Genomic DNA, 18455 nt, shown 5'->3' with positions numbered 1-18455 from the left:
TCCGTACGAATTCCGTCGCGCGACGCGCGTCACTCTAATCTCTGGCGTCACATAACCAACCTAAACAACAGTCGCCATTCGCCATTCCGGTAATATTAACCGTAAATGGTAAACAAATACATAGTTTTCGGTTCGTAAATGATAAATGACTTTGCAAATAGTATAATGGAAAATTATTTTACCGAAAGTACCGTAAATATACGTGGAAATTGATACTTAGGTATGTAACTGTTCAATGTTTATAAAACTTACGGTATTTGTTTACTTTATTGGTATATTTTTTTCGTGTGTGGTTAGTTTTAAATTATTAAATCCTATTATTTTTTGATGAATAATCAAATTTTCTTTCCGAAAAGTACCGTAAACAAACATGGAAAGTTGTTAGGTATAGGTAATTATTCAATGTTATAAGTTTGCAGTAGGAGACCAATGATCGGCTCAAATAATCGGCTACGTTTTGCCGATCATTATGATCGGCAAAATTAACAAAATCGGCCGATTATTACGATCGGGGATCGGCATCGGCCCAGCTCTAGTTTTTAGGCATACTATGGTTGTTACATGACGTAAATAGCGGGATGGATTCGATTTTTATGATGTAATACGTGTGAAAGTATTGTATTGGACTAAATGCGAATTAAACAGGACCTGAAGAATATAATGCAAATAACGGGAAAACGTAAATAACGGTAACGTAAATAAGGGGTTTCGCTGTAGAGTGCACGAACGCAGCCGAATATCAATATTGATAGTTCACAGATTGCATGCAACACGTGTGCTCTCTATATAGTGTCAAGTAAACTACATTTGATAGGCTGCACTGTTTTGTGGTTAGTGTGTAATACAATGATAGTTATGCATTAGTTCTGGCTCACCTTGGAGTCATGCTTTTTATTTTTCCATTTTAAGTTAAACAAAATATGTTTTTGTTGCATAACTTTAATACTATAGACTACATAAAACCTTTAAGAAAATATATACAGTGAAACCTCGTTTATTCGTTCCCGCATTGTAGAATTTCCCGGTTTTATTGTTCAATGTCCGTGGTCCCGAAAAAATCCCACAAGAACAATGTTAAACAAATCCCGTTTCCATCGTTTACGAATATTTTTTAACCCGGTTTAACGGGTTGAACTTTACAGGCTTTTTACCGATTTCACATTCAAATTCCCGAGAAATATTCCAGTTTACGCGTGTCTACACGACACGCAATACCAATATTTACATATGGCGGCCATTACTAAAAGAAAACGAATAAAGTGAGCATGACGCTGTTGCTAACAGGTTCACCAACTTCGATAAAACAACAGACGAAAGCTAACGCTCGCACGATAGTTCTTGCTTTGTGCGATAATCGATACAACAATATAACCGTGGTCGATATACTGTACATACTAGCCCAACGTAAACACGTTTCTATTTAGCGGCAGTGAAATCCTGCGAGAAACATAGACGAAATTGTTCATCCTAGCGTTTCCGTGGCCGGCCGTATATGCGCGAGATTTTCTTTGTTTACGGTAAATTAGCTTTACGCATTTAACTCTAATGCACGTGTGAAATTTTTAAAGGTTCATTGATATGTATCGGCCTACAAAAGAGGTTAAAAGCATTAAAGAGCATTTAGAAATTATAAATGCCGTTGAAAAAAATCCAGGCGAAAAACGGGTTGATTTGGCAAAGCGCTATGGTATTCCTCCATCGACTCTTAATTCTATCTTCGCTAGAAGAAATGAGATTCGGAAACAAGCAAGTCAGTTCGGCCAGTCTTCAAAAAAACGGAAAATGGCAAGACAGTCGAAATACAGTGAGCTTGAGAAAGTTTTGTTTTCTTGGTTCCAGCAAGTTTGGGCATCAAACATCCCAGTGGATGGCACATTTTGTTCATTTAAAAAAATTAAGCAAGTAGTGAAACCCCTTATTTACGTTACCGTTATTTACGTTTTCCCGTTATTTGCACTATATTCTTCAGGTTCCCATTTAATCCAATACAATACTTTCACGCGAATTACGTCTCAAAAATCTAATCCATCCCGCTATTTACATCACGTAACAACGATAGTAGGCCTAAAAACATTGTGAAAAACGTAACTTTTATAGTCGGCAGTGAACATTTTAAATCGCAAAATAAACATATTTTATAACATGAAAAGTTGCTTTTATTTCTAAACATATAATAATTTAAGCCTAGGCGTGTAAAAGTCCGAGTAATTATAGCAGGAGGCAATCTAAAATGTACTCGGGAAAAACGTAAACTCACGAATGTATAAACGTTCTGTTACTATATTTATGTCACAACTTAGCCGAAATACTGGTACGAGACATAAACCTCACTAGATAAAATGAGCGGAGTCTTGGTAACTGTTTTAAACGTATTTTATAATTTCGGAAGTATTGTACAGTTGACGCATATTTTTTAAACTAACCATTTATATCTGGGGATCGTAAATAATTAATTATTGGTATCAAGAAATCAAGGTGAACGTAAACTTGAACACGTCACGGCAGCGAGAAAACTGGTGCGTATACCAATAAACTGGTATTAGAGCTGGACAAAACTGGTACATGGGAGGTGGAGCTTATATTTTTTTCCGCTAAGCTCGCATCTATAGGCTGACTGCTGATGGAACGTCACGAGTGTGGGCGGAGCGTTGAGTGAGTTATACTGCGCATGCGCAGCTCAGACAACAGAGAGCCAGCCGGCGGGTACGTCGCGCCATAACAGCTGATTGAGTACGATGACCTATCTCCGCGCACGGCGCGCTTTTAATTGACGGTAAATGTCCAATTTGCGGCCCTTTTATTTAAAATTTTTTTACTGTGGTGCAATGCGTATGTGTAATGTAGCCCGCATTTGTTATGAACGCTGCAGGATGCGACTGTATTTTAATTAACTTTAACGTATTTCTTACTTTTCCCTTTATTTACACTTTCCCGCTTTTTACACTTTTTTACTTTGTCCCCATGAAAAGTGTATATACAGTGTGCTGCTGGTGTCAGTTTATGGAAATACCTAACTGATTCACTGAAAGTTTTTACAATAGTACATACATTGTGCATTTGGTAACTTTAGAGTGTGTTCCCACATTGTAGGATTTCCTGCATTATCCGTTTTTTACTCATGGTCCATTGGAAAACGGATAATCAGGGTTTCACTGTAATCACTAAAACAATAACTGACGCTTTTAAAAAAACGCACATATTATGTACAGTAATTAATTTAAGTCCTTCCAAAAAATTCCAAGCGAAAGTCCTTAAAACACAAGATTATACAGGATTACCATTAATAATTGAAAATATATATTAACTTACCTTTTATTTAAAATGATCCATTGCATATAAACCTTTTGATTTACAAATGACAGTTCTTAAAACACATTTTACAACAGTAACATTAATAATAGAAAAATGGACATTAGTAGAGGTAGGCCTACATACAGAAACACAAAATTATATAGATTTTGCGAAGGAAAAAAACTCTATAGTGTCCACTGCATTTTTCTGGTATTGAAAAATTAGGGAAATTGGTAAGCAAGCTTTACTATTTAGGAAAATTGTAAAGACAAATGTCCTAACCGAGCTATTTTAATACATGAGCATAGCTACTGCTGCAAAAATACAGGAAATTTAAATCTTCGCCTTTTTGAAAAATAATCAGATATTATTTTTAAATTCCTCTTTTCAACAGAGTGCTACACTGCTTCCAGTTCCTGCTTCTTCTCAGATTCTTCTTTCTTCCCATTAAGCACACCTTCAAGCATAGCTTGAGCTAATAGTATTTCAGACATGTTATTCTGAGAAACTGCCTTCTTTAGCCTACTGTTAGCTTCAAGGAATAGCTTATCCATAGCTTTCCGTTTTTGCTCTTCTTCTCTCCTCAAAATTTTCAACTTTTCTTCATCTATTTAAATCTTCTCTCGTTCTGTAATTAAGTTTGTCCTTTTCAGTTCCTGTGCCACCCTTTTTTTCTCAGCTTCTAGTATTGCATCTTCCTCTAATTCCTTTCTCTTCCTCTCAAAGTGAGCCTGGTAGCTGGAATGTGCACTTCGAGCCATGGACAGAAGCTCTTTCATCATGAGTAGGGCCCCCTGAAAGTGGTAAATAAAATGTTCAGATTTCGTCATTAAAAATTACCAAAAGCGGTGTTAAAATTCACTTTAAAACACAAAAGCGGTGCTAAAATTCACTTAAAAAACACAAAAGCGGCGCTAAAAACTTAAAAAAAAAAAAAAACGTGTGTTACCGTAAATATATCTAAAATTGTGTGTGTTACCGTAAATATATCTAAAATTATTTAAGTTAAATAATTTTACTTGAACCTACTCATTACTGAATACCCTAAACAAATAGGTTACATATATTTATATGACAATACTTTTGATTTAGACACTGATTATTAGTTCGTTCCCATATACTAATCTGGAAAACTATTAATCCCTTTAACAAAATCGAGTACGCACCACAACGCCAAAATGCCAAATTGATCACAACGACGATAGCTAGAAAACTGCTGTGTACCACAACGCCGAAAAATGACATTACAGGGTTGCCACAAAGGTTGGGTTAGGTTAGACTAGGTTAGGTTAGGTTAGGCTAGGATAGGCTAGGCTAGGATAGGCTAGGCTAGGCTAGGCTAGGCTAGGCTAGGCTAGGCTAGGTAAGTAAGGTAAGGTTTGATTGTGGTATTTCGGCGTTAAGGTACATTTAAGAAACACACACAAATTCATTCAGTTGTTATTTCGGCTTTGTGGTCAATTTTGACATTCGGCGTTATGGTATTTCCGAGTTGTTGTAACGACCCAACAAAATCTATAAAAACTGTTGGCCAACTACCGTATTGGCCCGAATATAAGGCGACCTGCAGTTTCAGGAGGCCAAACAAATGTAAAAGTAATTTTTGGTAGAAATTAATGTGAAAATTCATTAGACATACATTTTGTGTTGATAAATCGTTTTTGAATTTATGTATAACAATTAATTTATATTTATCACATTACTTATTTAAAATAAGTTTGAATGGCCTACCCTAAAAGTCAAAAGAAAACAATTAGAAAATATTTACATTTTTAAGTATTACACTATAAATTTTTTCGTATGTTTACTCTAATGAAGCTGCATAATTGTCATCTTCAGAGCTGTTTATTTGTCTAGACCTCGTTCCCCGCCATTCCACTGATGTGTGATTGTTCATTTTTCACAGTTTACTGTATCTACGAATTTAAAATTTTTACAATGGCTATTAATCACTCTTAAAATACAGCAATTAACTTTCCGTTTGACTTAAGCTACGTATTACCACAGAACAAGGCGTATTACTATTTTGTAGTGTGTTAAACGTAAAAAAAGCAAACAAAGAATGCATCTTGCCGGAACAAAACAAGTGGCTAGCTGACATGATGAAGCATACGGCCAAGAATAACTTCGGTTACGTGACCGCGTATATTTGTCCATATTACTCTCTGACAGAGAGAGTCTGTTCTATGAATTTGAAAGAATAATCTATTATAATTATGAAAGGTTTTTACATAAATAAGGAGTGGATTATTAAAATAGCTTTTGAAGCAACGTACCAAATTCCTGTTAATATGGCGTCTTCGTGCGTGTTCGGCAATGTTCGTTTTACAACAAAGAAATATTGTGGAAAGACAGTTGGCAGCCGTGAATTTCCAAACATTACATCCGAAATGTTTGTAAACGTAAACAATCGTTCTGAAAATAACTGTGATATTTTAGTACAAATATTTCCGTTAAAAATCTGAAGATAAATTACCGTAAATATTAACACGCGGTTGTACACAAAGTACAAATATGAATTGTGAAATAAAAGGTTGCCATTTTGAGATGCTTCAACATTCACGTTTTTACTCAATAACAAATATTTTAATTTTCAACTTCAAACAATTGTGAATTACTGCAATATTAGGTGGATTTATCGTTTTTCTCCGTGTGAGGTAACAAAGTTTTAGTTAATATAAAAAATCGTGAACGTTTTGTTAAACAATGTTTCTACTGTAGCTTTCAGCTTGGAACTAATGTTTGCGGTTCTGGCGTCTTGGGTGCGAAAATAAGGCGACTTCCAATTTTTGCATCTCTCGTTTATGTAAAAATGGTCGCCTTATATTCGGACCAATACGGTAATCATCATCGTCACACCATTCGAAAATTAATGTTTGTTTTTGTTTACATTTTTCCGCTTTTTGGCGCGATTTAATCTGCTTGATACTACGACGCTGTTCCAACTATATGCCAGCGCCCCCGGCTGACGTGGTATGGCCACTCACGTAAGGCTGTTCCAAACACCGTTTGCCCAATCATCTGCTTGCTTTTGTATTATCCGGTGTCGCTGTTCCAAGCTGACGTCAGTGCCCCGAGCGGTGTGCGTACGCTTTAAAACTTCGCCTGTTTGTCTTATCTATCCAAACATTATGGCGGAAAGGAAAATAAACGCCGTAGTTTTGCGTATTTTTACAGTATATTTTTGGGTTTAACATTATAACGTGAGTGTGTGTAAGCCTTTGTTTGCTTTAGTGCATTTATGATTAATGTTTGGCGGCCATGTTGCGGTGTTTGTTTACCATTGACGAGACAAGTCTTTTAACCAGTATTTAAATTTCGCGTAAAAACACTGCGATTTCGCGTTTTAATACAAAATTTCGTGTAAAAACGCTGTGTTTTGGCGATTTCGCATAAAAACTGTATTTAATGGTGATTTCGCGTTTATCGTCGTTTAATCGCGATCGCGAAAAGAACAGGCCCCTAATCATGAGAACCAAATGAGGATTCATGTCAAACATTTTCAAACTTCTGACAATCATTGCAGCATTTAATGTTCTTTCAGACATGGACCCTCTTTCTTCTGTCAAAAACTTGGAAGAGACAGAGAAGCTGCACTCCACATCTGCATTCCCATGTGGTAAACACAACACAGCTTTCACTACAGCACTCACTTCAGGATACTTGAACACATTCAAGGTATTTTTCATGACAAAAAATTGCAACCAATAATCATTAATACGATCACAGATATCAGGTACTTTTTCTTGTTGTAACAGCTTCCATTAATCTTGAAGGACACCAGTGTCAATATTCATGGGCAATGCTTTTAAAACGGTGACAATATCTGAACAACTTCGCAGAGAAACTCTCTCCTTTTGCTGAAGGAAGCTGAATTTTTTTTTAGTAATGGCTTTGACTTTAAAGAGGATTTAGATAGTACGTGTGAGCAAGCTTTTACAAAATGCTTCTGTACCATGTCAAGGAATAGGAGGCGGTCACACTCCCGCATCTGAAGAAAGAAAGAAAGAAATGAAAGGGAAAAAATAGCAACTTCGTATCTATAATACTAAGTGACAATTTTATAGCAAACTGAGAGGTGGAAAAAATTTGTAACTAAGTGTAAGGGTTGGTCACCTACGGGCATTTATGCTTATGTAGCCTCTCGGCCTAAACACTCGAGGATCAACACTCACTCAGAAAATTAACCCAAGTATTTTAAATATCTGTATTACTGGGTTAAAACCTATCAAATGGTTAAATATTTTGGGCGCCGTGTGAAAAACAAAAAAAAAAAAAACCTTTGAATGCAAAATTTACTGACTATGATTACCTTTTGAGTCTTAAAAGGATAACAATATATGATGAAAGAAATTTAATGTATCAAGGCTACATAAGCATATATACCCGTAGGTTACCAACCCTTACATAAGTAATAATTAAATAAGTAACACAATCATATTTTACCTGATTCAGATCAGATTAAACATCATCATTGACCTGAACTTGACTTGCAGGAAGATTTTCTGGTTTTAGCAGACCCTTACACACCCCAAGTTCTTTGATGGAGTCAGGTTTAAAATCTTTCCCAATTAATGTTTTTAACAAGGTATTAAGATCGTCAAACATAACATGAATCAGAGGCTCATCTTTCTGAAACATGCCAGTGAAACGTGTGAACAAGCGAGCACTTGAAGTCACAAACAATAATTCAGCCTTCATAGATGGTTTCTTTAACAATTCCACAATCCTTCGATACTTGCATTCTTTGTTAAGTCACTCTTCTCTTTTGGAACAAACAACAAAAAGCATTTTTTTCACAGCACTCCACTGTTCTATGAATCTTACTGTTGCTCCTTCTAGCGTGAGCCATCTTGACGACACATGTTTGATAAAGTTGTGATGAAGAAGGTTTAGTTCAGTCTGAAACACAGCATAATCTTCCCACCTAAATGGCCAACCAGTGTAAAAGTCATGAACTGATATCACTGAATCAGATGCACTTTCCCCGAATACATCAAGTCCACATAGAAATGCATTATGTAAAATGTGGATATTGAAAGTCCCAATATCAAGAAGGTTTTTTTTTGTTTCTAATATTCTTCAATTCTTCATTCATGAGTCGTATTGTTTTTTTGTTAACATTTGGGGCATCACAGCCGAGCATCACAAGTTTCTGACGAGGTAACGATGCACTGTCCAATGCATTATCTATTTTCTCAAGAACAACTTTGGCTGTAGCTGAACCAATCAAATATGTTTGAAGATGGTGACATTTTTTTTCCTTTCTGACCAGTATCTTACAGCAATATGAAGTTCCTTTTTGCCGGCATTATTTGTAGTCTCATCATAGCAAATGCTATAGTATGCCCCTGCCAAGTCATCCAACAAAAGTTTCTGAAAGTAAGGGGCCAAAGCATCAGTCAAGAGATACCTTGCTTTTGTACTACCCAAAGAAAAATTATCAGCGATTTCTGAACTACCATTACCATTGTTAGGAAACATACAGCCAAACAATTCTGCCATATTATCGCACAATGAAAAAGAGAAATTTGATGCAACACATTTTAAAACCCAACAAATTTCAGCAGCTGTATACCGGTAATTGTCACGCACAATGTACAATTGTAATGTTTTTTCTGCAAGTGGTACAATATCTGCAAATTCTGTAGAACTTGAACAACTTGGCCTAACTGCTGCAAGTCGGAGCTGTTTTTAATGTAAATTTGTTTCACAAAATTTCTTGTGTCTTGTAGTACTGGCATGCTGCGAAATGGCTAGAAAACCTTTAGCGCTGACACTGAAGGTCACATTACATAACAAACAGGAAAGTTCTTGATTACATAACAAACAGAAAAGTTCTTGGTCATTATGTTTTCTTCCCCATTCCTTGATGACATAACCATTCCCATCCTTTCTTTCAAGCCATTCAAGATGAAGCTTGAACTTCCCCATTTTTCTAGTACGGCGATCGTAGCACAGCTATATAGTTGAAAACATACTATACAGTTCAAAATTTTAACACACAAACAAAACTATTTTACAGTTATTTTTAATAAGCACCGGTAAACCCAACATGTTCCAACAGCCAATGAAAATAACATAGCACACTACACTGTACTCGCAAGGTTTCACACTAGACGATACGTATAATAACTGACACGTTTTCATAAATCAAATAAAAAGTAAAACCGGAACCATCAAAAGTTCTTGAAAACATATTGATGTTTAAAGGTGGTTTATGTCATGTTTACTAACTACACGAAGCACTTGGATTCTTAACAGTGGGACCAAAAACATAAAGCGACATTTATGCGAGAATTTTTTTAGAGTGTGGACTCTACCTTCTTGGCAGCAGCCTTCTTCCACTTGCGCTCCTGGGCGAAGTCTGCGGCAAGCCACACCATCTCCTCCACCAGGTAATCCCAGTGGGCCTTGGTGCGGGGCGGCTCCTGGCACCGCGGCAGCCGCCGCTCCGACCACAGTCCCTCGCGCTGCAGCTCCGACACTCGCTGCAGCACGTGAGCCTCCTGGCGGGCCTTCTCCGCCATCTGCTCCTGGCTGCCTGCCGCCGCCGGCCGCTTGGTGGGCGAGGCCGGGGCGGAGCGCCTGTCCGCCGGCGACGGCCGCCCAACGCTGTTCACCTCCGGCGCTCCTGCCGACAGCACAGCTATGCAGAACCAGGCAAGCAAAAACCCTCAGTGACCTCGGTTGTGTGCGTGTGTGTATATCAAAACAACCCCCAATCTGCAACTGCATGTGCTATTTTATTACATAAATATTATAAGGGTAATTATTCTTAATTATTCACCTTTTTTATGGCATCCTTATTTTACGTTGGTAACAATGATTCATACTATTTTTTTATAAAGATTTTTAATACCTCTATATATGTATTTTACTTTTGTACATTGTACACAAAATGCCTTGTCATCAATGGGTTGTACACATTTTTGCTCTAACAAAATATTTGATACTGCTCTGAACATGACGAGCCCTACCTGGCTGGGGCTCCGCGGCAGTGGCGGGGATGGAGGGGGTGACCGGGGCAGGCGGCACGCTGGGCGCGACCCTGGCCCTCTTCAGCAGCGGGGTGAGGTCCTCGTCGTCGTCCCCCGGGTCCAGCCGATGGACCCGGAACAAGTGCAGGAACTGAGGGGAGAAGGAGCCCTGGCGCCACTCCAGGTAGTTGAGCAGGTCGCCCCCCGCCTGCAGGAAGATGAGCTCCGCCGCCTTCTCCGCGTAGTCGCTGCGGGCCCGGTCCGCCCGCATGGCCCGGTGCTCCGCGCAGCCCCGGCGCAGTGCCGCCACCTCGTCGCTGGGCGGCGGCCTCGCCTGGGGCTCGCGCGGCCTCTTGTGCGCCGGGGCGGGGGCCCGCACCAGCAGTGCCTGGCGCGGCGGGGACGACAGGGCGCCCACCAGGGGCTGGCCGATGGCCACCAGGGACACCGTGCGTCCCGCGGGGTCCGGCACGCCGTTGCTCGCGGGGGCGTGCCCCACCATGCTCACGCGCTGCGACGGCCCGATGTTGAGGATCCTCGCGACACCCGCCTGCTGCAGGGACGTCGCTCCGGCGGGCATCACCTACAGACAGCATCACACCAACACTAAGTGTTCAGCAAAACCCACTTCTTTGGAGCTTTCTCACATCACGCTCAGAGCTCCATAACAGGTAGAATTCAGGCTCATGAAATACAATAATATAATACAATATGCATGACACAGTTAAAAAATTAATGATGCAAAATAAGCCTTATTAGTCTAATTATTTCATTGAAACTCTTGAACCTATCATGTATTTCCTGACTATTAGTAATTTTTTTTTTCAAAAACCAAAAATTCCCCGACAGTTGCAGATTTTCCTGTTGTCCCTGATGCTGCACACCCTGTAAATATGCTCATCAGGTGCAACCATAAGTATAAAGTTATGAGCAAGCCACGCTGATGTAGACTTCCAGTGCAAGTGCAGGGACAGACCTGGGTGAGTCCCGGGACGTTGACGAGGGTGAACTGCTGGCCGCGGGTGGTGAGCACCTGCTGCATACGCACGGCCTGGCCGGGCGCGACGCTGACCGCCTGGTGCTGCGGGGGTGGTGGCCGGGGCGTCCCTCTGCCACCACCCCCCAACTGCTGGTCGCTCATCCGCACACTACCTGCGCACACCAGGCCTCTACCAGTCACTGCCACCCCAACAACATGAGACAAGGTGTCTCGACCGAGGCAACAAGGAGACACCATGTCGCAAGATGTGGCCGGACCGAGGCAACAAGGAAACATTGTGTCGCAAGATGTGGCTGGACCGAGGCAACAAGGAAACATCACGTCACAAGATGTGGCTGGACCGAGGCAACGAGGAAACATCACGTCGCAACATGTGGCTGGACCGAGGCAACAAGGAAACATCACGTCACAAGATGTGGCTGGACCGTGGCAACAAGGAAACATCATGTCGCAAGATGTGGCCGGACGGAGGCAACAAGGAAACAACATGTCGCAAGATGTGGCTGGACGGAGGCAACAAGGAAACATCATGTCGCAAGATGTGGCTGGACCGAGGCAACAGGGAAATATCATGTCGCAAGATGTGGCTGGACAGAGGCAACAAGGAAACATCATGTCGCAAGATGTGGCTGTATCGAGGCAACAAGGAAACACCATGTCGCAAGAGATGGCTAGAGCCATGCAACAGATGAACGTAATTAGGACAAAATGTGGCTGTAGCAAGGAAGAAACCAAATTAGGTATGTGGGCTATCGAAAAAAGTGCATGTATGGATTTTTAACCCAGTTAATGGGAAAAAAGGAAATATAAAGAAATGAAATGAAGAACTTCGGCCACAATTATTAGAGAAGCTTGCTAAGTTAACCAAATAAGGAATGTATTTATTTAAACACTCCAAGCCTCAGGTACACAAAAGCAATGAAAATAACACAAACACAAACTTGTTGACATTAAGTTACAAGTACATAAATACAATAATTGCAAAATCAATGAAGGATAATTAAAAAGTTAAATAAAAGTTAGAATTTGTATTCAATACCTGCCACGCTGCCACATACTTCTTACTATGTCCACCAATCAGTTAAATTACAATTGGTTTACTAAACAAATTACATTTTTAAGAGCATTAAAGGTTTATACTGTTTCTGGACCATTAAATCAACAATTCATATAAATCACAACTCTTCTGGAAAAGAACTTTGTCTTTCAATATGTGGATATTTTACTTAAAGATTCACAATGGTGTAGTGGTTAAACTATTAACCTCGCACGAAATATAAGCCTCAGTAAAATTAGATAAATGTCTTTCATTAAGTATCTGTCTCACATACCAAGTTAGTTATTTCATTTCATTTGAATAATTTTAATTAAGGGAAATTCTGTAAATTTACTTTGATAGCCGTCTTGTATTTGAGTTTAGGCCACAAAATTATCACTATATATTTACCTACTACATGTTACTTTAAACCTGTAAAAGATTATGCAAGTGATTATAATATTATCAAAATGTGATAATATTGAGTAAATGTCGGCCAAGTAAATTTGAGACAAAATTTTTTTAAAAATGCGGCCATCGTGATAAATGTACAAGAAAGCCTTTAAATAACAGAAAAGCCAAGAAAAAGAAATAACCAAATTGGTGTACAAGAAAGAATTTTACATGGAAATTATGACAGGCATTGCAGTAACAGAGCAAGTTTTCTTGGCACACACGCTATAGTATAATCCACCCCCATATTCTCCAGATCTCCTAATCTCCTCACAAGATCTTTTTCTCTTGTATTAGTCCGATAAAACAGGTGCAATATTTAAGATTTGTTGACCGCTACCTTTCTCTAATTTTACCTGTACTAGCCTTAAGAACTACCAAAAACCACCGTAGAGAATGCCAGGATTGAATTTCCCTTACTTCCCCCAGTTACTACGACAAGAAAACTACTATGCAGCCCAAAATGTTCAACCCCCCTAGAACCAAAATTATTGTGTATTTAAAAACGATAAAATTCCAAATTTTTCTAACTGTCCCAATTAATTTAATTACACAGCTATTATTTTCGAGCCAAGAAAATTTTATAATTCCATATTAGTTTATGCCCTATTCCAAATTAGAAATTACAACATAAAGGGGTGGAGGGGGAATCTCTATTCTAGTCATCATTTGAAATTACATTTAAAACAGTTAAACTTGTAGACCTTTTGAGTAAAATACGTCCATAGAAAACCTATTGCTTGAAAACAAGCAGTTGTGGGTCGATTTAAGTCAAACAAAACAGGAAAAGGAAACGAAAGTTCAGTGATATGCAAGAACAAACTTCAGTCATAGAGGAATTAACTCCTAAATTCGAGAGGAACTTAGGAAGCAAAGAGTAATTTGAATCATAGAATAAATACATTCGACGAAGAATGGGCGAAGTAGAGAAAGAATAGTGATTTCATGACGCATTATGCAAAGTTTTGGTATGGTTTGAATTTATTTCAGAAAAATTTACATAATTATGTTTAGTCTTTTAAAATCTAATATTTTGAATAGTTTCTGTTGTATTCTGGTCAAGGTTGCATAATAGTGTTGTGGGGATTACTTTTGACCTTTTTCCGGTTAGAATCTCATAAGGTGTTATACCAGTGACGCTATGTACGGTGTTATTCATCACTCATTCTATGAGAGGTATTTTATTACTCCAACTCTGTTAGCTGTTATGGCAAAGTGCACGCAACATATTACCTAGGTTCCTCATTTCTCGCTGCACAAGGTTGCTTTGTGGATGTCTTACGAATGCTCTCGTGGGTATAATTTTTTATTTCCTTAACCTTTCTTGCAAGACATTGTTATGAAATTGTGTCCCTTTGTCAGAAATGACCATAGCTGGTAGGCCTATATCATTTACAAATTATTTAACTATGTAGAACACTGTGACCATTAACAATTCTATAAGGACACAGTTTTGTGAATTTGGAGAAAATTTTAATCATTACAAACACACAGACATATATATCTTATGAAAGTACACAGGCCACACAAGTTGTTACTAAAATAATCTATGACCCAATGATAGCATTGCATCATCCAGCAAAAAGTTGGATAGATAATATTCCCATTTATTCAGAAAAAAGTACTGGAACCCTATGAAGTTTATAAAACAGTTTGAGTACTACTGTAAGGTATTTAATTTGACAATTTCTTCACTCCTATATTGGCTTAAGAGAACATTGGTTTCTTTCGTAATTTCGTGTATCGTGCTCTTTGGTATAATTGGCTTCCAAATGTACTCAAAATGTTTTTCTAAATTACCCATATTTCCCATGTATTACGCTATCTTGCTCAGTGTTTGTAATTTCAAGGTAAATATCATACAAAATTCGTCTTGCTTCTGTAACGCATTGTCTTTTTTTTTTTCATGTTAAAAAATTCCTAACATAACAATGCTCATACTACCAATAATTATCATTTTGCAAAGAAAAAAAAAGCCTTGAGTAAAATATTTACATCCTATGGTTGTCGTTAAATAAAAAAATGGGTGCGTGTACTTATGTACGCACGTGAGAAGTCATCATTAAAAAATAGTTTTTAATTGCATGTAAATAATTAATTACAATTAAATAATAAAAGGGCTGAAAAAAGATAGTCAATACAAGTAAATAAAGTTCAGTCCAAAATTTGAAAAATTCAATAAATAAAATTTAGAGAATAATAAATATATGTGACAATTTGTACTAAATATTATAAGATTCTTAATAAGGGTCATACACAAATTGAAAAAAAATTTCAAGGACAATTCCAGGACATTTCACAGATTTTCAAACATAACAATAATTGTTATTTGATACTATGTTGTAATCGATAAAATGACAAGCACTTAATTCAAAGATAAACACTAATAATAATAAAAATGGTGTTTTTCAATATTTTTCCAGTTATATTCCAATTACAACAAAACAATTATTACCTTTTTTAACAGTTTTTAGACAGTTTTTCAATCTCTTCACCTAACCTTGCGACTTCGGCTGTCGATTCACATGATTTTTTCCTGTATGCGTTGGACTTTGAAAGAAGAATGAAATCATTTCTTGTCTCAGCAAGTAATGCCATTGAATCAGCTTCTTTATTCATTGAATAAATTGATATCTCAATCAGCAGCTTCTTCTTCTTCAGTTCTTGGACAGTTTCTAACATGTGACCTCTTTCTACTACTTTCCTCTCTAGATGTTTATTTCTTCTGTTCATCCAAGAAGTGATGATAGCGCATTCTTGATGATCTAGCATTTGCCAACAGTTCTTTACTGAAAATAACATCACTTACTTTTTTATCTTTAAATTCATCGTACACAATCCTCATTGCTACTAGAGTTTTTCTGTTAAATTTTCCACAAGCCTTTCTCTGTTGACAGAGAAACCACGTTCTACAGATGCTTGGCCATGAGACAGAGTCAAAATAAGTTTAAATACTTTCCACAAATCTGCATACTGTTTGTTGTCCAGGAAATATTTACAAAAAAAAAAAGACCCTAACCTTTGAGTATTTCTATCAAAGTTTGTAAACTGTGAAGGATCTGGTGACACTTCTCTGAGGAACAACTTGAACTGTAGTAAAGTTGCATCACACACACCTGTACTGATCAGTTTTCTATTTTCAATCTGCTGAAGCAACTTTTTAAATGTTTCAGTGATTTCAGTTTCATTGCATAGTAGAGTTCTAGGGTCAAGACACCTGGAATATCTCACTACAGGATATTTCAATGGATTTTTATCTTGAATTCTTTTAACCAATACTTTCAATAACTGTAGACATTCAGATTTGAACACTAAAACATCCTTGTCTGTGACTTTCTTTTGTGTAACACACATAATCAGTTGTTTTCTTGTTGCAAAACCAGTTTCGATACTCTTCGTTAACACTGTATTATCCTTGCTATTAGGATCAAGTGCAACAAATCTACATCATTGTTTGCCTTATCCAAAATTTCCTTCTTTATGAATAATGACATTAGTCCATACAACAATTCTATTGTGTCAGAAGCTTGAAAAGGAATCAGGGGGAATCAGTCTGGTAGCACTTGAGGTATGGTTGTATCTGACTTCCAATAAAGGAAAAGAAAGACAATTTGGCAACCATCAGTGGATCTTTAGTAGCCTTCTGAACAGTCTGAAAAGACTTGGTACACAGAGCAGATTTGAGTTTACCTTTGTAAGAATCAACAAATGCTGTAACTTGTGGCCAAATACCAATAGCTCGTTCTGAAACAACAACATCCTCCATCCAAAGGAAAATATCAACTTGAAAGCTTTGCAGCTGTAAATATATTTTTATGATTTGTGACAAGAAGGAAACTGTGATGTTTTTTTTTCTAAGAGTATTACTGACAAATTAATATAAAAGTTAGAATTATGTACAGATCTGACTATAAGTAAATAATAATTTCCTCATTTTAATAGCTTTAAAAATGTTTTTACTAGTATCTCTGTATTAATATATAATATTCATATGAAGTTTGATCATTAACTTTGGGAATCCACAAAAAAAAAATCACATTGGTGAAAACACAGAAATGGAAAAAAAAAAAAAAAAAAAAAACCAGCTTTAAAGTGCAAGATCATGTATTACGCCTTTTAAGTTTATAGATGAACGTCTACTTCACGACATGTTATCTATGAATTTATGTTTGTATACAATACATGCTGCACGGACGGAGAATTTACTTCAGTTAAAGGAAACTTAAGTTATTTAATCAAGTGTTTTACTGTAACAGAGTGTGCTAAATAAAATTTCAAGGATAATGATAAAATTTCCAGGACAAATTACAATTATTTGCGAATTCCAGGACATTTCCAGTACTGGAAACAGTTTTATTTGAAATTCCAGGTTTTCCAGGACATGTATGAACCATGTTAATTTTAAATATTTATTATTGATTATTTAATATTTTAAAAGAAAATATATAAATTGAATAATAAATTCAGAAATTTAATATAAGTTTATTCATTTTAAAAATTTATTATTTTCTTAATTTAATATTCACTTTTCATTTTTATCAAAAAGTTTTCATGAAACTTGTTCATTTATTTTTATAAATATTTATTATTTATTCAATTTAATAATAAATATTAAAAATTAATATTTTAATTTCATGTTCAATTTTAATCACAAATTTTTTATTAAATGTTTTATTAAATTTATTTCTTTATTTTCAAAATAATTATATAACCAATATTAATATTTAACATTAATAATTTAATAATATTTAGTATTTATTATATTAAATAATATTTTAATTTATATCAATAAATAATATATACAGATATCTCAATTATATTTATAAACACAATTTTTTTTAACTTATATTTAGGAATAGTAGATAATATTAATCAAAATAAACAATTTAAATCACTACTGAATATAATTTATTAGCACATAAATAATTCGCACTTGTATGAAACTAAATCACGTGTTGTGAATGTAGAAACTACAAACATGTGGATAAATATTATAAATGTGAAAACAGTGATCACAGGCGACGAGCATGCCACCATGCGCGACTAATAGAGATTCTATTTATATTTTGTTGGTAGCTTTTTTTTTGAGACTTAATGACCGAATTAGCGGGCAGCTTCAAACTGTTGATTTTGTGTTACAGTGATGCGCGCACATCTTAAAATTTCACTCTCATAATTCTTTCATAACGCGCCTAAAGAAGTATGACTTCAAAAATCAAGATTTATAATTTTTCTGGGTAGATATTGCTCCACAATACTAACATTTTTTATGAAAAGTGAACATTATTTTTAACATCTAGTCGATTATTTCAATTGTTTTCATGCATGTTAGTCAGACCAAATAGAATAATCAGAGGTCTGAATCCTTATAAACATAACTAGACATATTATAGTTTTAAACACAAAAAATTATGAAATTAATTATTTAAGCACAAACAGAAATCATACCTGCCAACTTTTTAGTTTGGTCATCAAGAAAACTATTAAATTGGGAAAATGTATCGTAAATCAAATGCGGCAATTTTTACATGCTTTATGTGCAATTATTTTCTATTTTTCTATTCCATTTGGTTTCTGCTAATTTACTAATGACATGAAGGGCATATCGATAGCCTAGAATGAAAACCTCATACAGTCAATATTGTAAATGTACTGGGAAACTAAACCTATCCAGAATGTGCCAATTTACACAGCA

General features: G+C 36.4%; 1 protein-coding gene across 1 annotated transcript in view; it reads right to left on the bottom strand.

The window, feature by feature from the left end:
- The window catches only part of LOC134540351 (helicase domino), a 329560-nt gene that overhangs the window by 292915 nt on the left and 18190 nt on the right, over window positions 1-18455 (bottom strand). Inside the window, exons 2-4 of the mRNA XM_063383024.1 lie at window positions 11248-11423; window positions 10272-10854; window positions 9615-9925 (exon numbers count right to left, since the gene is read on the bottom strand). Coding sequence (XP_063239094.1) covers window positions 9615-9925; window positions 10272-10854; window positions 11248-11412 — 1059 coding nt within the window. The 5' untranslated portion in view covers window positions 11413-11423. The remainder of the gene's footprint in view (window positions 1-9614; window positions 9926-10271; window positions 10855-11247; window positions 11424-18455) is intronic.

This window comes from Bacillus rossius, chromosome 16 (assembly GCF_032445375.1).
Source record: "Bacillus rossius redtenbacheri isolate Brsri chromosome 16, Brsri_v3, whole genome shotgun sequence".
Classification (NCBI taxonomy): Eukaryota; Metazoa; Arthropoda; class Insecta; order Phasmatodea; family Bacillidae; genus Bacillus; species Bacillus rossius.
The sequence above is the reverse complement of the archived record's forward strand: the minus strand, read 5'-3'. Positions and strand labels throughout refer to the sequence as shown.